Source organism: Lichenostomus cassidix, chromosome Z, assembly GCF_008360975.1.
Source record: "Lichenostomus cassidix isolate B80296 chromosome Z, HeHo_3.0, whole genome shotgun sequence".
NCBI lineage: Eukaryota > Metazoa > Chordata > Aves > Passeriformes > Meliphagidae > Lichenostomus > Lichenostomus cassidix.
In genome coordinates, this window is record NC_139511.1 from 51350573 (window position 1) to 51370678 (window position 20106).

Here is a 20106-nt window from a genome sequence, read left to right on the forward strand (position 1 = left end):
GGAGGCTGCTGTGTTTAATGAGTGTCTGTCCCAAAGGACAGGAGGGAGTGAGTTTGCATGGAATACTTGTCATATCTTAGAGTCTTTCCAAAAGGGGAGGAAACCACCTCAGATACCCTGGTCACAAGCACTTTCTGGAACGTTTTTGTAGGTATGGTGATTCATACTGAAACTGTTATGCTTTCGTTCTGATAATATTTCCTTTTTTTTTCTTCTTTTTTTTTTTCTTCTTTTTTTTTTTTTTTTTTTTGTCTGAACAGAGGAAGAAATCAGCAACATGCGAAAGGAGCTAGAGAAATATGGTATACAGATGCCATCTTTTAGTAAAATTGGTGGGATTCTGGCCAGTGAATTATCAGTGGACGAAGCTGCATGTAAGTGTGGCCCCTGTTGTATTCTCTGCTGAACACTTTGGCAGAATGCTAACAAAATATTTTCCATGTTCTACTTCACCTAGTTTGCCACCTCTTAAAAACTAGAAAGAAAAGCAAACAAGTTTTCACTATCACATTGCTTAATTGTTACAAGAGCTCTTGAAAATTTGCAGTCTGCGTTTTTCCATATCTCCATTGAACCATAGGAAGTGCTACCAGAAGCAAAGATTTCTTACAGTATTTTGAATGAGTTTAATGTTTTGGTAGCTAGTGCTCCTCTAGAATAATGAACTCTGTGCATGTGTCTGCACCACATGGGTACAACTTAGATGGCCATAGGAAGACAGTGTCTTCTCTGTACCTCCTTGTTCTGTTTTTTGCCTTTTGCAGTTTTCCTAAAGAACCCAAACAACTTGCTGTGAGGACAAGTAATTGTTCCAGGCAGACAGCTCTCTCACATATGGTGGTGTATATGTGGAGTTTGTCTCCACAGGTAGCTTTCCATCTGTGTCACCACTGGCGTGTGACCCTTAGCATGGCAGAACTCTGCTGGAGGGTAGGTCCTGCTGGACTGTTAAGGTTTCTTGAGTCTATCTTGAGCAGCTTCCATTCACAAACAGAATTAAATGCTTTTTCTGCTGCCCCTGCCTATTAATCTATAAATTTGGGTGGTTTTCTCTGCCTCACCCTTTTTTTTTTTTTTTTTTTTTTTTGTATCTGTGAAATGAAGGGATATATTACAAAAAGAAAAAAGAAATTGCTTGAATTTAAATGATATGAAATCAAGTATGTCAAGTTAAAACGACAGTTGAGCTCTAGTTATTTTGTTTAAGATCCTAGCATTTTCAGAAGGGTAAACTGAAGAACAGAAGGGTTGGCTTTAGTATGTTCCATTGTTACTTCGTTCAGCCTTACAAAGTGGCATTGTCTTGGTTTGGAAACAAACCAGTAGGAGATCACAAGTCAAGACTGAAATTAAAAATAAGTGAAATAATACAAGGAAAAAGCACTGACAAAGTCAGATACAACCTAACACCCTGTTAGGGTGGTAGTAGCAGTCCAGTTGAAGCGGTGATCCTGTGAAGGTCTAGTCTCCAGCTGAAGATCCAGTAGTAGCTCTGGTCCTCTGGGAACCCAGTAGACAGGGCTGGCTCAGGCAGTTCCAAGGCCAGGTTATATCCAGGTGGGAACACCTGGCTCCTCCCTCCTCGGCAGAGCATCTCACAATGGGATAAGTCCATGAGTCACACGGTGGGTCCCTGATGGCCCATTGCCTGTCATGCGGGGTGGGTCATTAGCAAGTGATAATAGCTAACGGATGGCCCATTGCCTGTCATCTGGAGTGGGTGATAGCAGCTAACGGCCCACAGCTGGTGGTAATAGAATACTTAACTACATCAATATTGCAACCTAGGACATTATCCACCCCTTATTCTATTACCATCTACACAGTTCTCACTTAAGATAAGGTCTCCTTGTGGGACACAATGGGTTTCTCCATCTGCCTGCATCACCCACCAAGTGTAACCAGGTCCTTGGGCAAAAACCACTCCACGGATGGGTTTGCCTTTCCCTGAGGTGGGACTAATCCAAACAGTCTTTCCTAAAAAACCTCTTATGTGTACCACAGGGACTTTATCTCCATCCACTGTGTGCAAAGGTTCGGACTCGGCAGGACCGGCTCGATTGATAGAACCTCTTGTGTTAACCATCCAGGTGGCCTTTGCTAAGTTCAGTTCCCAATTTTTGAAGGTTCCCCCGCCAAGTGCCTTCAAAGTTGTCTTAAGTAGTCCGTTGCACCGTTCAACTTTCCCGGCAGCTGGTGCATGTTAGGGGATGTGGTATATCCATTCAATTCCGTGTTCTCTAGCCCAGGTGCTTATGAGGCCATTCTTGAAATGGGTTCCATTGTCAGACTCGATTCTCTCAGGGGTACCATGTCTCTACAGGACTTGCTTTTCCAGACCCAAGATGGTGTTCCGGGCAGTAGCATGAGGCACAGGGTAGGTCTCTAACCATCCCGTGGTTGCTTCCACCATGGTCAACACGTAGCGCTTTCCTTGGCGGGTTTGGGGAAGTGTGATGTAGTCAACTTGCCATACTTCCCCATACTTGTACTTTGACCATCGTCCACCATACCACAGAGGCTTCACCCGCTTGGCTTGTTTGATTGCAGCGCAAGTCTCACAGCTGTGGATGACCTGTGAGATGTTGTCCATGGTCAAGTCCACCCCTCGGTCACGAGCCCACCTGTATGTCGCTTCTCTCCCTTGATGACCAGAGGCATCATGGGCCCAACGAGCTAGAAATAATTCTCCTTTGTGCTGCCAGTCCAGATCCACCTGTGACACTTCCACCTTGGCAGCTCGGTCCACCTGCTCGTTGTTACGATGCTCTTCATTAGCCCGACTCTTGGGTACATGTGCATTCACATGTCGAACTTTCACAGTCAGCTTTTCTGCCCGGGCGGCGATGTCCTGCCAAATCTCAGCGGCCCAGATGGGTTTTCCTCTGCGCTGCCAGTTAGCCTTTCTCCAGCGATCTAACCATCCCCATAGCGCGTTGGCTAACATCCAGGAGTCAGTGTAGAGATAGAGCCTTGGCCATTTCTCTCGTTCAGCAATATCCAAAGCCAGTTGGATGGCTTTAAGCTCTGCGACCTGACTCGATCCACCTTGTCCCTCGGTAGCCTGTACAGCTTGTCGTGTGGGGCTCCATACTGCAGCTTTCCATTTCCGATCTGCGCCTACAATTCGGCAGGACCCATCGGTGAAGAGGGCATAGCGTCTTTCACTCTCCGGCAGCTCGTTATACGGGGGTGCTTCCTCGGCACGTGCTACTTGCTCCTCTGCTTCTTCTGAAGATAATTTAACAGTCTCACCTTCAGGCCAGTTTGTTATGATTTCCAGAATCCCAGGGCGATTCGGGTTTCCAATACGGGCGCGCTGTGTGATGAGGGCAATCCATTTGCTCCACGTGGCATCAGTGGCATGGTGAGTAGAGGGAACCCTTCCCTTGAACATCCACCCCAGCACTGGCAATCGGGGTGCAAGGAGAAGTTGTGTTTCTGTGCCGATCACCTCTGAGGCAGCTTGGACTCCTTCGTAAGCTGCCAAGATTTCTTTCTTGGTGGGAGTGTAGTTGACTTCAGACCCTCTGTAACTTCGACTCCAGAATCCCAGTGGTCGACCTCGGGTCTCACCAGGCACCTTCTGCCAAAGGCTCCAGGACAGACCATGGCTCCCGGCTGCAGAGTAAAGCACATTCTTTACCTCTGGTCCTGTCCTGACTGGTCCAAGGGCTACCGCATGAGCGATCTCCTGTTTGATCTGGGTGAAGGCTTGCTGCTGTTCCGGGCCCCAGTGGAAATCATTCTTCTTGCGGGTTATGAGGTAGAGAGGACTCACGATCTGGCTGTACTCAGGGATGTGCATTCTCCAAAAGCCTATGGCGCCTAGGAAGGCTTGCGTCTCCTTCTTGTTGGTTGGTGGAGACATCGCGATGATCTTATTGATGACCTCAGAAGGAATCTGACGCCGTCCGTCTTGCCACTTTACTCCCAGGAACTGGATCTCTCGGGCAGGTCCCTTGACTTTGCTCTTCTTGATGGCGAAACCGGCTTCCAGGAGAATTCTGATGATTTTCTCTCTTTTCCCAAATACTTCCGTTGCTGTGTCCCCCCACACAATGATGTCATCAATATACTGCAGATGTTCTGGAGCCTCACCCTTTTCCAGTGCAGCCTGGATCAGTCCATGGCAGATGGTAGGACTGTGCTTCCACCCCTGGGGCAGTCGGTTCCACGTGTACTGCACACCCCTCCAGGTGAAAGCAAACTGAGGCCTGCACTCTGCTGCCAGAGGAATGGAGAAAAAGGCATTGGCAATATCGATGGTCGCATACCACTTTGCTGCCTTGGATTCCAGCTCATACTGAAGTTCCAGCATGTCCGGTACAGCAGCACTCAGTGGTGGTGTGACTTCATTCAGGCCACAGTAATCCACCGTCAGTCTCCATTCTTCACTGGACTTACGCACCGGCCATATGGGGCTGTTAAAGGGTGAGTGAGCCTTGCTGACCACCCCTTGGCTCTCCAGTTCCCGAATCATCTTATGGATGGGGGCCACAGAGTCTCTGTCAGTGCGGTATTGCTGGCGGTGCACTGTTGCTGTAGCAATTGGTACCCGCTGTTCTTCAATTCTCAGTAGTCCTACAGCAGACGGGTTATCTGAGAGACCAGGCAGGCTATTCAGTTGTCTTATGTCTTCTGTCTCTACGGCTGCTATCCCAAAAGCCCAGCGATGTCCCTTTGGGTCTTTGAAATATCCACTCCTGAGATAATCTATGCCGAGGATGCATGGGGCGTCTGGACCAGTCACAATGGGGTGTTTCAGCCACTCATTCCCAGTTAAACTCACTTCAGCTTCCAGTACAGTCAGCTGCTGGGATCCTCCTGTCACCCCAGAAATAGAAATGGATTCGGTCCCCACATACCTGGATGGCATCAGAGTGCATTGAGCGCCGGTGTCAACCAAAGCCGTGTATCTTTGTGGGTCAGACGTGCCAGGCCATCGGATCCACACAGTCCAATAGATCCGGTTATCCCTTTCCTCTACCTGGCTAGAGGCAGGGCTCCTCTAATCTTGTTTTTGGTGCACGATGTTCTTCTCCTGTAAATGTGTTCCTGAGGTTCCTTCAAGAGGATCAGTCATATTATCATTTCCATTTTGTCGGGGGTTCTGTCCACAAGAGACTGGGGCAGTGTTGTACTTAGATGAGCTTCTTGAGGTGGATGTTTCTGTTTTCAACTCACGTACCCGGGCTGCTAAGGTGGAGGTGGGTTTCCTATCCCACTTCCTCATGTCTTCCCCATGCTCTTGAAGGAAAAACCAGAGGTCACGTCGTGGAGTTTGTTTTCTTTCCCTGACTGGAGTACGTCTGCTCCTGATGGCAGAGACTCGGGTTGGTTTTGGTGTGGCATGGAAAAATCTTTCTGTGAGCTCTTTCCTTAGTTTCTGATGTCTCTCTTCAATCAATCTCCGGACTTGCTCGGCCAGGTTTGTTTCTACCGATGAGACCTGGGTGCGTAGTGGGGCGGTGACAGTGTCCTCATAAATTCTCAGTTTGTTTGCTAACACGCCCACCTGGTCTTCGCCTTCCCTCCACTGCAGTGTTGCCAGGTAACGAGAGTATATCTCTGGTCCGAGCCGCGCGAATCTTAGCCACATTTGTGAAGTGCACCGGACATTATCTGGGCTCTTGGGGAATCTCTCGTTGTCTGAGAAAATGATCTCTAGTACGGCCAATTCCCTCAGGCATCGGATACCTTGTTCTATTGTGTTCCATTTCCTTTGGTGCATCTGGAGGTCTTCTTTGCACAGGTATCTGTCCCGTACACTCAGCAGCAATCGTCGCCAGAGGCTGAGAGTTTCCTGGGTTTTCCCAATCCCCTGGTCAATGACCACATCCTGAGACAGGGATCCCAGTTGTCTGGCCTCACTTCCATCCAGAATAGTGTCATTAGCTGCGGCGTCCCAGATACGGAGCAGCCAGGTCAAGATGGACTCATTCGCCTGCCGGGTGAATTCCCTCCGTAGGTCACGCAGCTCCCCCAGGGATAGAGATCGAGTGATGATCTCTGGCTCTGTCTCTTCTGCTTGGTGAGATGGTCCTGCCGCATCCTCATCAGTCGCTGTGCGGACTGACTTGCTCTTGGATTTCTTTTTCTGGACAGGGGCAACCGCTACTGGCTTTGGCTGTTCTGATTCGGCAATGGTCTGTGTTGACACATTGACTGCTCGCTTGGTTCCTTTCCTCTTGGTGGCAGTTTGCGTGGATGTGGTGCCTGCTGACTTGTTTCTTTTCTCCTCCTCTTCGAGAAGACGCTGTACAACACCAAGTATTGTTCTGTTTCTCAGCATGAGGTACACTGTGCTGGTCGCAACAGGAGCAATACGACGGGCAGATAGTATCCCATTTGAGGAAAAATATAGAGAGCGAGGTACAGTACCCATATAGATAAGCCGAGCATCATGGTGCTAGGATTTCTGAGTTTCCCCAGGTCGTGCCCCACGTTGGGCGCCAAAATATGTCTTGGTTTGGAAACAAACCAGTAGGAGATCACAAGTCAAGACTGAAATTAAAAATAAGTGAAATAATACAAGGAAAAAGCACTGACAAAGTCAGATATAACCTAACACCCTGTTAGGGTGGTGGTAGCAGTCCGACTGAAGTAGTCCAGTTGAAGCGGTGATCCTGTGAAGGTCTAGTCTCCAGCTGAAGATCCAGCGTAGCTCTCGTCCTCTGGGAACCCAGTAGACAGGGCTAGCTCAGGCAGTTCCAAGGCCAGGTTATATCCACGTGGGAACACCTGGTTCCTTCCCTCCTGGGCAGAGCATCTCACAATGGGATGAGATAAGTCCATGAGTCACACGGTGGGTCCCTGATGGCCCATTGCCTGTCATGCGGGGTGGGTCATTAGCAAGTGATAATAGCTAACGGATGGCCCATTGCCTGTCATCCGGAGTGGGTGATAGCAGCTAATGGCCCACAGCTGGTGGTAATAGAATACTTAACTACATCAATATTGCAACCTAGGACAGGCATCATTGAAGCAAGCTGATTCCTGATGTTACTTAGTGGGCTGAAATCTTCAGAGCCTGACTTAAAACACACTTGATGTCAATTTGCATTGCCTGTGTTGTATATTTGGAAGCCTGCTTAATGTGCATGCTTCACCAAAGCTATCTCTTAAAATGCTGCCTTTTGAAGCAGCAGGGTTTTTATACAGATTTTTAGATATTTAGTGACTACCAAGCACTTTTCCAGGGAGCTTCCTCCCCTAAGATAAAAGGGCTGAAACATCCTTCACTGAATGCCTTATTATAATGTGTAGGGCTTCCTTTAACTTCTGAAATTTTTTCAGTCTTAGAACAGCAGGGTTTCCTGATGCTGCTTCTGTCCCTGTGAGCAAGGATTGTCCTGTAGATAACATGTCCTGCCCCACAACAGGAAACATCTGCTATGGGAGCCCTCACACACTAGTGAGGTTGGATATGGAGATCCTGCCAGAGGAAGGGGTCTACCATCCTTCTTCCTAAATGGAATATGCAAAAGGAGATATGAAAGTGAAACAATTGCTGATGACTCCTACTCTGCTGCCAGCAATTGTAGAAATCAGAGAGGAAAGAATAAGCTTAAGAGCTTTCACAGAGAGCTTATTCTGCATGGAAACCTCTCTCTTATTCTGTGCTTCCAGGCTGCACTTTGAAGCCAATCAGGCTTCTCACTCTTCTTGGTAGGTGGGTTCACATCTACAAGTATCTGTTCGATTCTCTCCTAATCTTGAATGTCTTTTGACAGCTTTTTGCTAGCTCCACCTGAGTTAGTGAAGCCTCTTACACAGCTGTGGAAGACAGAACATCCTTCCTATGTGTTCTGTGAGGATGGTGGGATCACACATGTTTCTAAGAAGTACAGTTTTCTTAGTCCCTTAAAGTGGATATGGATGTATACACAACTACAGAATGTCTCAAGTACTGCTGCTTGCAGCCAGTAGAGGCATTAAGACCATTTCAAAGATGTTAACGCCCATACCCTCACCGATGGAATTGTTTGTAAAAACATTAGCATACATCTTCCCTCTCACTGCAGAGCCAGTTCCAGTGACTGACCACCCTCTCAATCAAAAATGTTCTTTTCCTAATGTTCAACATGAATTTTTTCTTGTCACAAAATTTAACGATGAATGAACCAGTGTGTTCCTCTGCTTGTGTCTCCTCCACCATGCTAGCTGCCTGTATTACCCAGCTGATATTGTGCTGAGCTGAGCTGGAGTGAAGCCATTTTAGAACAACTTTCTGGCATGAACTCAGTGCTAAGCAATGGATTATCCACCAACAGCTATGCAAGTAGCTGCCACCTCTGAGGATGTAAAGCTTCACTTCATTTTTCATTTGCCCTTGAGTTTTCAATTATCTGCTCTTCTCTCCAACTTTCCTAAGTTTGTACACTCCTTTGTTTTTCTAAACCCTCAAATCTGAAGCGTCTTTGCTTTCTTTCATAAACTGAGAGAAACTGAAGTCTTTCAGACGCAGCTAAACTGTTAAACTGTTATTTCAGTTAAACTTACTCTAAAGAAACCACACTTTTTACTGCATGCTTTCCTCCTCTTTGGAAGAACCATGCAGGACCATGTAGAAAGTAAGTATTGATAGAGTAAGGAAAGATGGTCATTGTGTTTTTTCTTCACAACATCTCATCTGTGGCATGAAAGGAAATCCTAGACAAGCTGCTGTTATGATAAATGGGGAGCTGCAGTGTTCTCCTTTGGGATATGCTCTAGGTACACATTTATCAGGAATTATCTTTTATATAGTAAAGTCTGTAAAATATTTGAGATTAATGTGCTGCCAGACAGCCATTGGGATCTCTTTGTGGCATGAAGATCGAGATCCAGAAGTGCAGCTCTAGTGCAAGTCCTCCATCTAGACAGTTTTTAGGGACAAATTTGTGCAGGGAGTAATTGGAAGGGGAGTGTTAGCCGCTACTTTACACCTAATTCAGCTGTAAGTGGTTTTGAATTTGCACCCTGATGCATATTTACTCTTTGAAAAGACATGTGCTTTTCTGACTCAAAGGCAAGCCTTTGTTTAGCAGTTGAAGTTTTCTTGTTTTCTCAAAGGAAAGGCTTAACACTTTAGCTGGTCAGTGGTTGTATTGAGTCCTTTTCCCCCCTTTTCCTGTGTGGTAACATTTTGAGAACCCTGTAAAGCCTGCTGGGTGTTTTTTGCCTCCATTTGAAGTCTGCTGTCTTGTGGCTTTGCAGGTGATAGGAAGAGGGACTCTTACATCACCATCTCTCATGTGCCCAGTGGTTCATAGAGATCTTGATGTGCAAAGAGACACCTCAGGAAGGCTTAGCTGTGATGGGGCTGCATCCTGCCTGGGGGGTCTTGAATGTGTTTTTCCACAGCACCAGTTTAATGGAGCTTCAGTTTCCTCATTCTTGTGTAGCATCTCTCATATATACTCAATTTAGACAGTACTTTTATATGCTCACAGACACACAGCTTTAAGGCAAAAATTACCAAAAGTACTTTCAATTTCTGCATGTAATTGCCTTCTAAATAAAATAGGACTCAAATGATAAAATGTAACTCATGTTTTATTTTCTGTCAGTAAAGTATTAACCATGTCATGATTTATTTCCAGCCAGCAGCCAAGCCCTCTCCCACTCCCCCACCAGAGCGATCAGGGAGAGAATCAGAAGGGTGCAAGCTGGAGAACTCATGGGCTGAGACAGACAGTTTAATAGGGAAAGCAAAGGCTGTGCACACAAGCAAAGCAAGGAATTAATTCACTGCTTCTCATGGGCAGGCAGGTGTTCAGCCATCTCCAGGAGAGCAGAGCACCATCACACATAATGGTTACTAGGGAAGACAAAACTCGGTCGCTCCAAACGTTCCTCCTTCTCCCCATTTTATACACTGAGCATGATACCACATGATCTGGAATATCCCTTTGGTCAGTTTGGGTCACCTGTCCTGGCTGTGTCTCCTCTCAGCCTCCCAAGCACCCCCAACACCCTCACCAGTCTGGCAGTGCCAAAAGCAGAAAAGGCCTTGGCCCTGTGCAAGTCCTGCTCAGCAACAACAAGAACATCTCTCCATTATCAACCCTGTGTTCAGTGCAAATCCAAAACACAGTGCCAGCCACTGAGAAGAAAATTAACTCCACCCCAGCTGAAATCAGCACACCCCTGGCTGGCTGAAGGGTGAACGAGAAACAGACAGAGATGTGCCACCTTTGAGTAAATAGGTAGTTCTGCAGTCTAGAGGAAACATGGAATGGAATGTTCAAATCTGTAAATTCCTGAACATAAATTAAACACTTCTTTCAAATAAATCAGAAGAAAGAATGACAGTTCTGACTTTTTTGCTTCCTGAAATTTAGGACTATGCTTTCAATTTTAGTGCATGCAGCTGTAATAGCGATCAACGAGGCTGTTGAGAAGGGGATAGCTGAACAAACCATTGCGACTCTGAGGAACCCAAATGCAATGTTGCTCAATGTGGATGAAGAACTGGCACAGGACTATCAGAATGAACTCTTCAATGCTAAAAGGAAGAAAGAATCAAATGCAAGGCTCAAGGTATATGGTGTTTTATTTGTACTCCTAGTACACATGTTCCTTCATGTTTCTTCTCATGCTGTAGCATTATTGTTTTAAAACTTAGCTTAATTTTTTAAATTGGTGCAATTAGAAAGAAACCCCTACTTTTAAGATAACTAAGAGAAATAATGACAATGCCATATGCTAAAAGCTAATTTTACAAGAGTATGGTCACTATGGGTATCATGCAGCTTAACTTTTGCCCAAAGATTAAAAATACCAGAAGACTAAATACTAAAAAAGGCTAGTTTTCCACCATTAACTGCCTTACAAAAACAAATTTAGTGCTTAAAAAGTTGTAAACAGAATAATACACTTTTTTGAGTATAAAGTATATTCTCTGCCACAGATATTTAATGTGAAATTATTTGCTATGTTCTTTTATCTGAGAGCTAATGGTCTCTGTAGTTAAAAATGCTGCACTATATTTATATTATTATTTTACAGGAAGCAGAAAACTGCTCAGCCAGTTATGACAAAGTGCTTATTTGTTTACTTCACTTAGTCGACAAATTACTTTACAAATACATTCAGTAAATGCTTCAGCTGATGCAGTTTTAATGACTTTGGCTAATAGCTTTTGTCTCTGCAAACTATTTTGTGTGTACTAACAACAATTTTGTTTTCTTAGAATGGCACAATTTCTGATGAAGAGAGGGATGTCTATGAGGAGTTGCTGACACAGGCTGAGATTCAAGGCAATATCAATAAAATAAACAGTAAGCTATTCTGGATCCTCATGGAAGTATGCGTACAACACGTGATCTCCCGGATTCCAGCTGAACACAACTTGAGTCCACCTGAACAAACAAAATATTTCTATGGGAACTTGTAAAATGCACATAAAGTAGATAATATCTGTCTACAACTGTTTTTTTCATGCTATTCCTTCTCTACTAATCTTTTTGCGGGGAGGGGCTAATGTCTGTTTGTGGTTTTTGCTCTTGTTTGTGGTAAGGATTCCTCAGTTCAGAATCAAATCATTTATTGCCTGCTCTGTTTCCTTACCTTCTTTTTGTGTGCAGAATACTGTAAATTTTGACCCCCTCTTCTATATAGACCTAAAATTCACTCATAAGCTTTCATTTAGCTGTGGTTGAACAGCTTTCACACAGGCTCACACAGAGCCAGACTCCCTGTGTAGGATTGGACTTGAAAGAGGTAATTCTCCACTAGATAAAGATTGCCAACCTAGCTGGCTTTTACAAAAAGTGAGATGCTGACAGCAATGGACTTTTTTTTCCACGAAAGCCTTCTTTGCTGTTTATAAGCATTGTTTTCATTTCAGTTCACATAGCTTTAGTCCAAGTGAATGAGGCTATTGACCGGCAAGATGAGGGGGCACTGATGGCAGGTTTGAACCGTCCTGCTCTGAGCCTACTTGAAGTTCTGCCGCAAAATTCCTCATGGTACCTAATGCAATTGTGTGATTCTAAAGAACAGAAAATGCAGGTAATTGAATGGAACAGGTACTATGTGTCAGTTTGCACTTTTTTAGCTGATTTCAATCTAGAGAGAAATTGTTTTTACTCTGCCTTCAGCATTGTTTATGAAAAGTTTTATAAATATTTGAGAATAATTTATATACTAATCGATACCAAAAAGTTTCATTTGCTCTAAAGAGCATGACATCCTTGTGCGTATTTAGTAAGATATAAGAAAAAAATTAAGATATTACATGCAGCCCCTAATATTTTGTTTCCAAAATGAGATATAACTTGAGTACAAATAAAAGTAATATTGAATCATTAACGTCAAATTAAAGTGCAAATTGGGTTTTAAGGAGAAAACCTATTATTTTACATAAGTTGAAAACCACAGGAAAAGATCAACACTGTGTACTGAGCCTTTTATTTGATGCACAGGTGGTAGTACAACCGAATCGCAATGTGCCATCACAGGACTTTATCCCTTATCTCTCATCAAACAAAAACATAATTAAATCTTGTTTTTCTGATCTGTTAGATAGCAGGCATTCCAAATATGCTCGACAAAAGTGAAATACAGAAAGAAGTTAGTGTTGCCAATGCGGAAGCTGAGGCTCACAAACTTAGTGAGTAACTGTTTTAATACTCTTTACCATCACCATTTAATTATGTTAAGCTGATTGAGTCCACCATTTCTTGCACATAAACAAGGTTTCTCAAACTGAAACCATATGTATTGAATTTTATTCATATAATATTTCTTCTCAGTGTCACAATTGCCAAGTCACCAATCTATGCTGCATTGGATGTACTCTTATTCGAGATAACTAATTTGAGCCACTGTCAAACACAGCAGCTAAAACTGAAAACAATGCATGGCTTGATGGCTTGAACAAATATTTATCAACACACTATTAATACTCACTTGAGAGCAATGACCATACTTGTAGAATTAAAATGGAAGAATACTTTGCAATCATGTTGCAGAAAAAAACTGTTCTCACATTTAGACACATATATCTAACCTATTCTAAGGCTGTTAAGAATACCACATGACAATATATAGTTTGTAAAAAAAATATAGTTAAAGGGGATCTAAATTTGCAGTGCATGTGTTGCTGCTTTTGACTGGAAACTTCTTTGCTAGGAAGCTAACCTTTGGTTTATCTGCTGTCATTTCATGCTGCATCTGGGCATGGCTGTTTTGTCTTTGGTACTGTTTACAATACTTTGAAATCCAGGCTGATGACTTTTGCAATGTGCCTTAAAGGCTATATTGTGAGGTCAGCTTAAGTCAGAAGATAAATTTTACTTGATACCTTAAATGTTAGCCTGTTTCAGATTAGTTAGCCATGGTGAGGAGTACTTTCTCTGAAAGAATTACCTCTTGGTAAAGGAAAGGAAGATGAAAGTTTGAAAAGCATTAACAGCAATCTGGAGAATAACTTAGTTCTTATGTTTGGCTTGAGAAGGAAGATATAGTGGCTTTTGTTATAGGACTGTGAACAATGTAATGTATGTTTTGCAATTTGCATGCTGGGTTTCAAAACTAGAAATCAGTAGCTTAGTCATTGGCTGCAGAACTAGTCTAGTCTATTTGTGGACCTTGACTCTTTTCGTCTTTGCTCTTTTCCTTTAAAAAAGCATGCATGCATGTTGTACCTGTGAGAGCCTTTCCTTGTTTCTAACTTTAGGAATAGCCAATAGAGACAGCCTTCAGGGAAAATGTGGCCCCATACGACTGTGCTTCAGAGAAAATTAAATGAGAGGCGAGAGGGCTTTTTTTAGGTGGGCCTGGCTAGAAGGTTTTTAAAGGTTTTTAGTGCTGTATAATAAGCTCTGAGTGTTGCTGTATACACAAATGGTGGATGGTGTATTCTGTACAGGCAGTCTTGTCTCAGATTTGGGCAGACAGTGGTCTGTTCCCTGGGCAGTAGTACACAGAAAAGCCATATGATAAGGTGGAGGAATAGGCCTTATTGATGGAAAGGGCATTTGCATAATTGCTATTCTTCACTTGGCCACATGTGCTCTAACCTTCAAGGTTGCTTCCCTTTCTGCAAGACCAGAGCAGTGCCTTGCACAGTGTGTTCCTGGGTGTGCCCTGGCCTGGGTTTCTTCAGAGGTGGCTCCTACAGGTGTGCAATTATGGTGGCAGTGACTAAGTGAGGGATGTTGTAATGCTTCGGCAGCTGCCCAAATGGGAAAATGGTTTTCAGCATTTTTCTGCTGGGCTTCAAACTTCTGACAAAGTCGGTTCTGCAAAAAGCAAAACAGGCAAGTTGTTCTGGTACTGAAAAGGACTACACTCATACCTTCATATCCCTCTATTGTGGTCTGTTTTAATTGAAATTTGAGCTGTAGCAAAGGGATTCGTTTCTAGACAGCAGTGTCTGTAAGGACTGATCTTCCACACTGGTAGACAAAAAAACGGGTGTTGGCATGCAGAGGAAGTTCTAGAAACCGTAGAATGTAGTTTCCCATCAGTTCCGCTACTGATTTTTGGCAGAAAATCCCAGCCCTCCAAAATATTTGGCTGATTTCTACTGGGCCTCCTGAAATGGACAGTAGTAAATAATATTGTTCATACTTCAGGTACTGGCCTGTTTTCACTAGCTCAGTTAGATCCTGAGGAAAGGAAGAGGTTAGAGAGGCAGTGTGGTACAGAAGGAAGGGAGAAGCTGGGGTGAAGCAAGACTGAGGTGCTGGAGCTGACACAGACAGCAGTATCTGCTGCAAGCACACCCAGGAGGAGTTAGATCTTTCTCTGTGCTAAGGTGGGGTTAACTCCTTGTTTTGTGTTTAAGGTACAATAACCAGTCTCTCATTTCTAAAAGCCCAGAAACTTTTAAGTCCTCTAGTCAATTATTTGCTGCATATCTTCGAACAGACACTGTTTTTGCAACATTCAGCAGTCCCATCTTGAAAAAAATCACAAAAATGTTTTTTCTCTAATGACAGAAAACTATATTCTTTGGAATAACTTCGTTGTCATCTACGTGGCATGAAGAGCAAACAGCATATGAAAATTAATAAGCTTTTTTCCCTGCTGTTCTTTAGAACTTATAGCGGTTGACAATATCAATACAGCAATTCGTAACTGTGATCCTAGTAAAACACTGGTTGCACTGATGAAACCCGAGGCACAGCTGCCTGTTGTTCACTCATTTGCTGCTGCTGTCTATCAGACTGAGCTGTTCAACCTCCAACAACAGAATGCTGTGGTAAGAGTGAAAAGCTTACAACCTGCTCATTGATGTTGTGTAGTCAGACCATGAAAGAGCACAAACATAGCATGTTGTTGTGTAAGACCAGACATAATTCTCTTGCCATGGTGTTATGTATTGCATGAATCATTTTGGTTGGAAAGGCAATAGTGAATCGCAGAATTTGTTTTTTGCCACACTTCAATCTGGCTGAGCTCTTGTGTTGCAAAAAATCAACTGATTTTTTTAAATTGTTGCATGCTCTTAATGAGGACTAACTGGTTTATATATTGCATAGAAAAGTAACCCCCAGCTGTAAGACCAGAAGAGATGGGATTGTGGGGCAAAAGAAGGAAAGGCAGACTGAATGGGAGATAGAAACCCAGTGAGCTCCACCACCACTGTTGCATCAGTCTGGCATGCCTGTGACTAGGAAACTTTCCAGGCTTCTTAAATCAAGTCCATCTCCTTGATGGTGTCTAGAGTGTGTAACTCAAATTTGTTACACTGCTTATTTAGCTTCCTGACTGCAGTACATTATTGTCCTACAGAACTACCTGGCACATGATGAACTGTCTATTGCAGTAGAAATGTTGTCAGCTGTTGTGTTGCTAAACCAGACCTTGGAAAATAAGGACATCCTAATGATAAAGAATCACCTCAGAAACCCATGCATTGGCTTCAATAATCTGGAAGAGGAAAACTTGCAACGGTAAAGGTTCATTTTGTCTTGTCTGGATGAGACTTGGCAACTTCTGAAAAAAATAAGTAGGCATTTTAATGGGTGGGCTGCCCTGTGTTGTGACTGGGAAGTTGAAAGAGCTGCAAGATGAACATCTGCGTTTTAAATTAAGAAAGGATAATGTGACAATTGCTGAGCCAGTTGTAGCTAAATACAAGCAATCACACAACCTTGAAGGCTGTGGACATGTGAGGTGCAGGGAAAATATCCTCAGAAAGTGAACATGAAGATCTGACAAGAATTTTTGTAGACACTAAAACATGAAACAACCATAGCTGGGAACTGTTAATCACTAACCACTCTGTAATTCTGAAAGATGATCTTTGGAATGAGATATTGTTTAATGCCTCAGGGTCCAGGAGCTCCCTTAAGCCATGGCCGAGCCCTTTTTTGCTTGATAGAAAGGTGAATACAACACTGTGGCACACGTTCATATTCAGCATTACACTTTGGCCTTCCCTTGGCTGCCAGCTGCTTGCACTGTCACTTGCCTGACTTATCACAGATGTTTTGCTATCTCCGTTGCTCTCTCATCTATCAATGAAAAATCAGGCAACACTACCATTCGTGAGAGACCTGTGCCCACAGTGTGCAAGGGAAAACATGGGGATGTGGACCAGTTCCTGTCTCTTGGCACAGACGGTGGAACCCTCCGTGTGCTTCTGGAAGGCATCAGTAGGCAAAAGGAGCAGCAGTAGCTGAAGATCTTCTAGGTTTTCAGAGGGCATGAATCTGAGAGTGGCCCTTGCTGGGTGTCTCAAAGCTGTAAGGAAGGCACTCACATTAAGCATGAGGCCAGTGAACTTTGGTTAGAGAGAGAATGACATAAGATGGAGCAAAACGAAACTGCTACTCTGCCTCTGCTAACGTGAGGTAGTGCTTGTGAACAATAGACTCAACACCATAAACATGCAGAAATGTCCCTTAAGTGTCCCAAGTGCAGCATTTTTGGTGATATTTCTGACCCAACCTTTAGATTAAGCTGCTAGTCAATACAGATGAAATGGTAGGAATTAGTTGGACTCAACAACAAAATAAAATCTTATTTTGCCATTATGTTAACCTGTGCTGCCAGCCATGTGTTGAATATCTCAGGAAGGTTTGACTTGCACAGTACTAGAAGAAATACAGTAGAGCTAGAAAAACTTCATTGAGGGTGATGCTGTTCAATGGCTATCTATCAGAAGAGATGAACTTGTTGGGAATGTGTTTTCCAGAAGAGAAAATGTAGGGGAAATATGTTATAGTCTCCAAAAGTGTGTATGTTGTGGAGAAGGTTAATAGAATCCGCTATTCTAATAGCTATGCTAGCTTCTAATAACTCTAGTTGTTTGGGGATTTTTGAGACTTTAATAAAGAAAAGATTGGACCCTATTAAATTAAATTAAATTAAATTGGACCCTATTAAATATAAAGTTTAATAGTTTTTACAAAGCTATTGTCTCACAAAACACATAGTGGGCTCATTGCTCAATAATCTATAAGATTTCAAATTAAATAGGTAAACTAATGGAGTGTAGCTTTGTTTGCAACAATTAAAGAGATATACAGTCTCCAGCTCAGAAAGCCCTTAAATGCAGGTTACTGGATGCTGGAAGGACAAATCAGATTAGGAAATGACGAATCCCCTCTACTTTTTTTTTTTTTTTTCTGGAAAGCATTCATTCCTCAGGCTTCTGATGGAAATAGATGATACGTATTTGATCTGATACACTGTGGCATTCCGAAGCTTAATTCAGGAATATGAAAATTATTTAACTCATGTACACATAAATTTACACAACTCTGAAGGTTTCCAGCTTGTCTGATCTGTGATCCTTCTAGGAAGAGTAGACACATGCTACAGAGCCTGTGCTTGGAGGATCTTGAGTTGTGGGAAGAGGAGCATAACTTTTTTTTAGTCCCTTGCCCATGGGATGGCTCATCATCCCCATGGAGGTAGCAGGAGATGCTACTACCTGATACTACTGACTGAAATTCTGGTCTTTGAATTACTGTCAAGAAGACAACAATAGTTTCCTAAAGCAAGAAGCTGATTTTTCACACATTTATCTGTTGCACCGTAAAGCAAGCTGTATTTATGTGTATGTATGGCCATCATCCCATGTAGCCAAGAAAAGTTTTTTGTATTAGTGTACAGGGCCTTTTCTTCAGATCCTAAAATGCATGTGTGGAACAGGCAGCTTGCATGTCTGCATAATTTCTGGCAAGAGCTGAGTTTGTCTGAAATTCATTCATTGGAAAAAATAGTAGTCACTAAATGATAGATGATACATCTGACTAATTCTTTGCGGCACTTTATCTTGTATATGAAATACACTTATGTATTTTATATCTTCTTATAGTTATGCTGATACACTATTGTCTATTAAGTCAGAGGCTTCATCTCAAGGCCAAGATTATTTAAGCTGGAATGATATCCAGAACTGCATTGACATGGTTAATATGCAAATTCAAGAAGAAAATGAAAGTAAGTAATTCTTCCTCCACATTGCCCACAGAGGTCATAGTCAGGTAAATCAGTATGTAAATCTGTGTATTGAGTGGCCTTCTTCAGACACTCTTGAAAATAGTAGAGCATTAAAATATTTTGAAAGCCTGATTATCTTTAAATGTCCTTGTATTCCTGGTTATTTCAGATGGCTGAAAGATATCATAGGGTTGCCTGCCTTCTGCAGTGTTAAAAATGCCATGGTTCTGCCTGCTTGGCAGTATCTTCCAGGCCTGGATGGTGTCACTGTGGGGATTTTGCAGTTGTAAGCAACGAGCATATTGGGAGATAGGGAAGGAAATTACAGGCAGTGTTACATGGAAAAGCATGTTTTAATGTGTAAATTATTTCAAGTACTTGTTTTTCACACAGGAGTTATACAGTGCAACTGTCTTGCTTTTCTTTTAGGTAGCTTAGCTTGATTTCCTGGCTGAGAATAGCTTCTTATGCCCACATGATCTCATGTGAATGGATTTAGAGTTTATTTTTTAAGCTTAATGTAACTGTACTGCCATAAAAGGGTGGTGTTATATTAAATGTGATAACTGGTCATTTGGGCTTCAAAAATTCTAAAGCACCAAATTTTTCCACTGCATATAGAAATTTGAGGCTATCAAGCTATGCCAGATTTGCCGGAGCAGGGGAGTGAGGGAGCTTTCAGACTGCCTGCCATTTTGGAAGCAGTCTCAGTGCAGTTTGAGAGCCTTTCTAAGTCACAGGCTGCTCGTGCCCTTCCTGTACTGCCCTTAGTGTCATCATGCTGCTGCTTCATACTGGTGTTGCAGAATTACTAAAACTGGCTGGGTTATTGCTTCTTAAATCTAGCCAAATGGTTGCCATGGATCCTCACAGCTTGATCTCCACGTGTGCCTTCTGGCAAGGTGCTGAGTATTTTATTTGACTGAGTCACCTTTTTGTCTGAACCTCTGCACTTACTAGGAGTTGGAACAGACCTTGCAGTAGCAGTGAAGCTGCACTTGGTCTCAGTGACACTGACCTCTGCCTGGGAATGTTTAGAGAGGGCAGATGGGCAGAGAGAAGAGGAAGAAGGGAGGCCTCTGTTTTCATAAGCAAGTCCCCTATCTGCACGGTCCCTCTTTGGGACCACCTTGGAAAAACTGCTCATTCCCCAAGCCTTATGATGACCTGGATCTGTGACCTCACCAGGTGGGTTGTGGTGGGTCTGGAGACACTTGAGAGATGATCCACTGTCAGCAGGGATGTCATCCTTCACAGGTGATGGTGAAGCCCTTGACTGATGCCTTTCTGGGGTGGTTTTAGGGACCACAAACAGTGCATTTCTGTATTGTTTATGGGCAGGAGAAAATTGATTTTAAACTGTTTGGCCCAGTCTGAAAAAAAATAAGGTTTTATTAAATACACTAGGCCTTGTTACTTGATGACTGAAGTTCTGAGGGCCACTGGCCAACATGGTCAGATTGGTTATTTATGGTGAAATTACAAGAAACAAGGTTAAGTTGCTATGTAATGTTGTAGCTGGGAGTGCAGTATGCATTTGTCCAAATCAGACCACAAAGTAATGTGGTCTGAAATCACTTGAAAATAAAATTTTCATCACTGTGAGGCAATATGTTAGGGAACAAATTTATATGTGACACCCAACTTTTTCTTAAGCTTCATGTAGGTGCTTCAGCCCAGACAACAGGGAAATCTGTTTTCTTTTTTTTTTTT

At 43.1% G+C, this 20106-nt stretch overlaps 1 protein-coding gene across 5 annotated transcripts in view; it reads left to right on the forward strand.

Moving 5' to 3' along the window:
* The window catches only part of IQGAP2 (IQ motif containing GTPase activating protein 2), a 130877-nt gene that overhangs the window by 73009 nt on the left and 37762 nt on the right, over positions 1-20106 (forward strand). The window contains exons 7-14 of one of the 5 annotated variants that reach the window (XM_085042946.1): positions 261-374; positions 10349-10527; positions 11180-11267; positions 11837-12000; positions 12514-12601; positions 15036-15199; positions 15733-15893; positions 18269-18393. In XM_085042946.1, the coding sequence (XP_084899072.1) occupies positions 261-374; positions 10349-10527; positions 11180-11267; positions 11837-12000; positions 12514-12601; positions 15036-15199; positions 15733-15893; positions 18269-18393 (1083 nt within the window). Of the gene's footprint in view, positions 1-260; positions 375-8449; positions 8577-10348; positions 10528-11179; positions 11268-11836; positions 12001-12513; positions 12602-15035; positions 15200-15732; positions 15894-18268; positions 18394-20106 lie in introns of those variants that run through there. The other 4 variants (XM_085042950.1, XM_085042947.1, XM_085042948.1 and 1 more) reach the window with 4 other exon arrangements.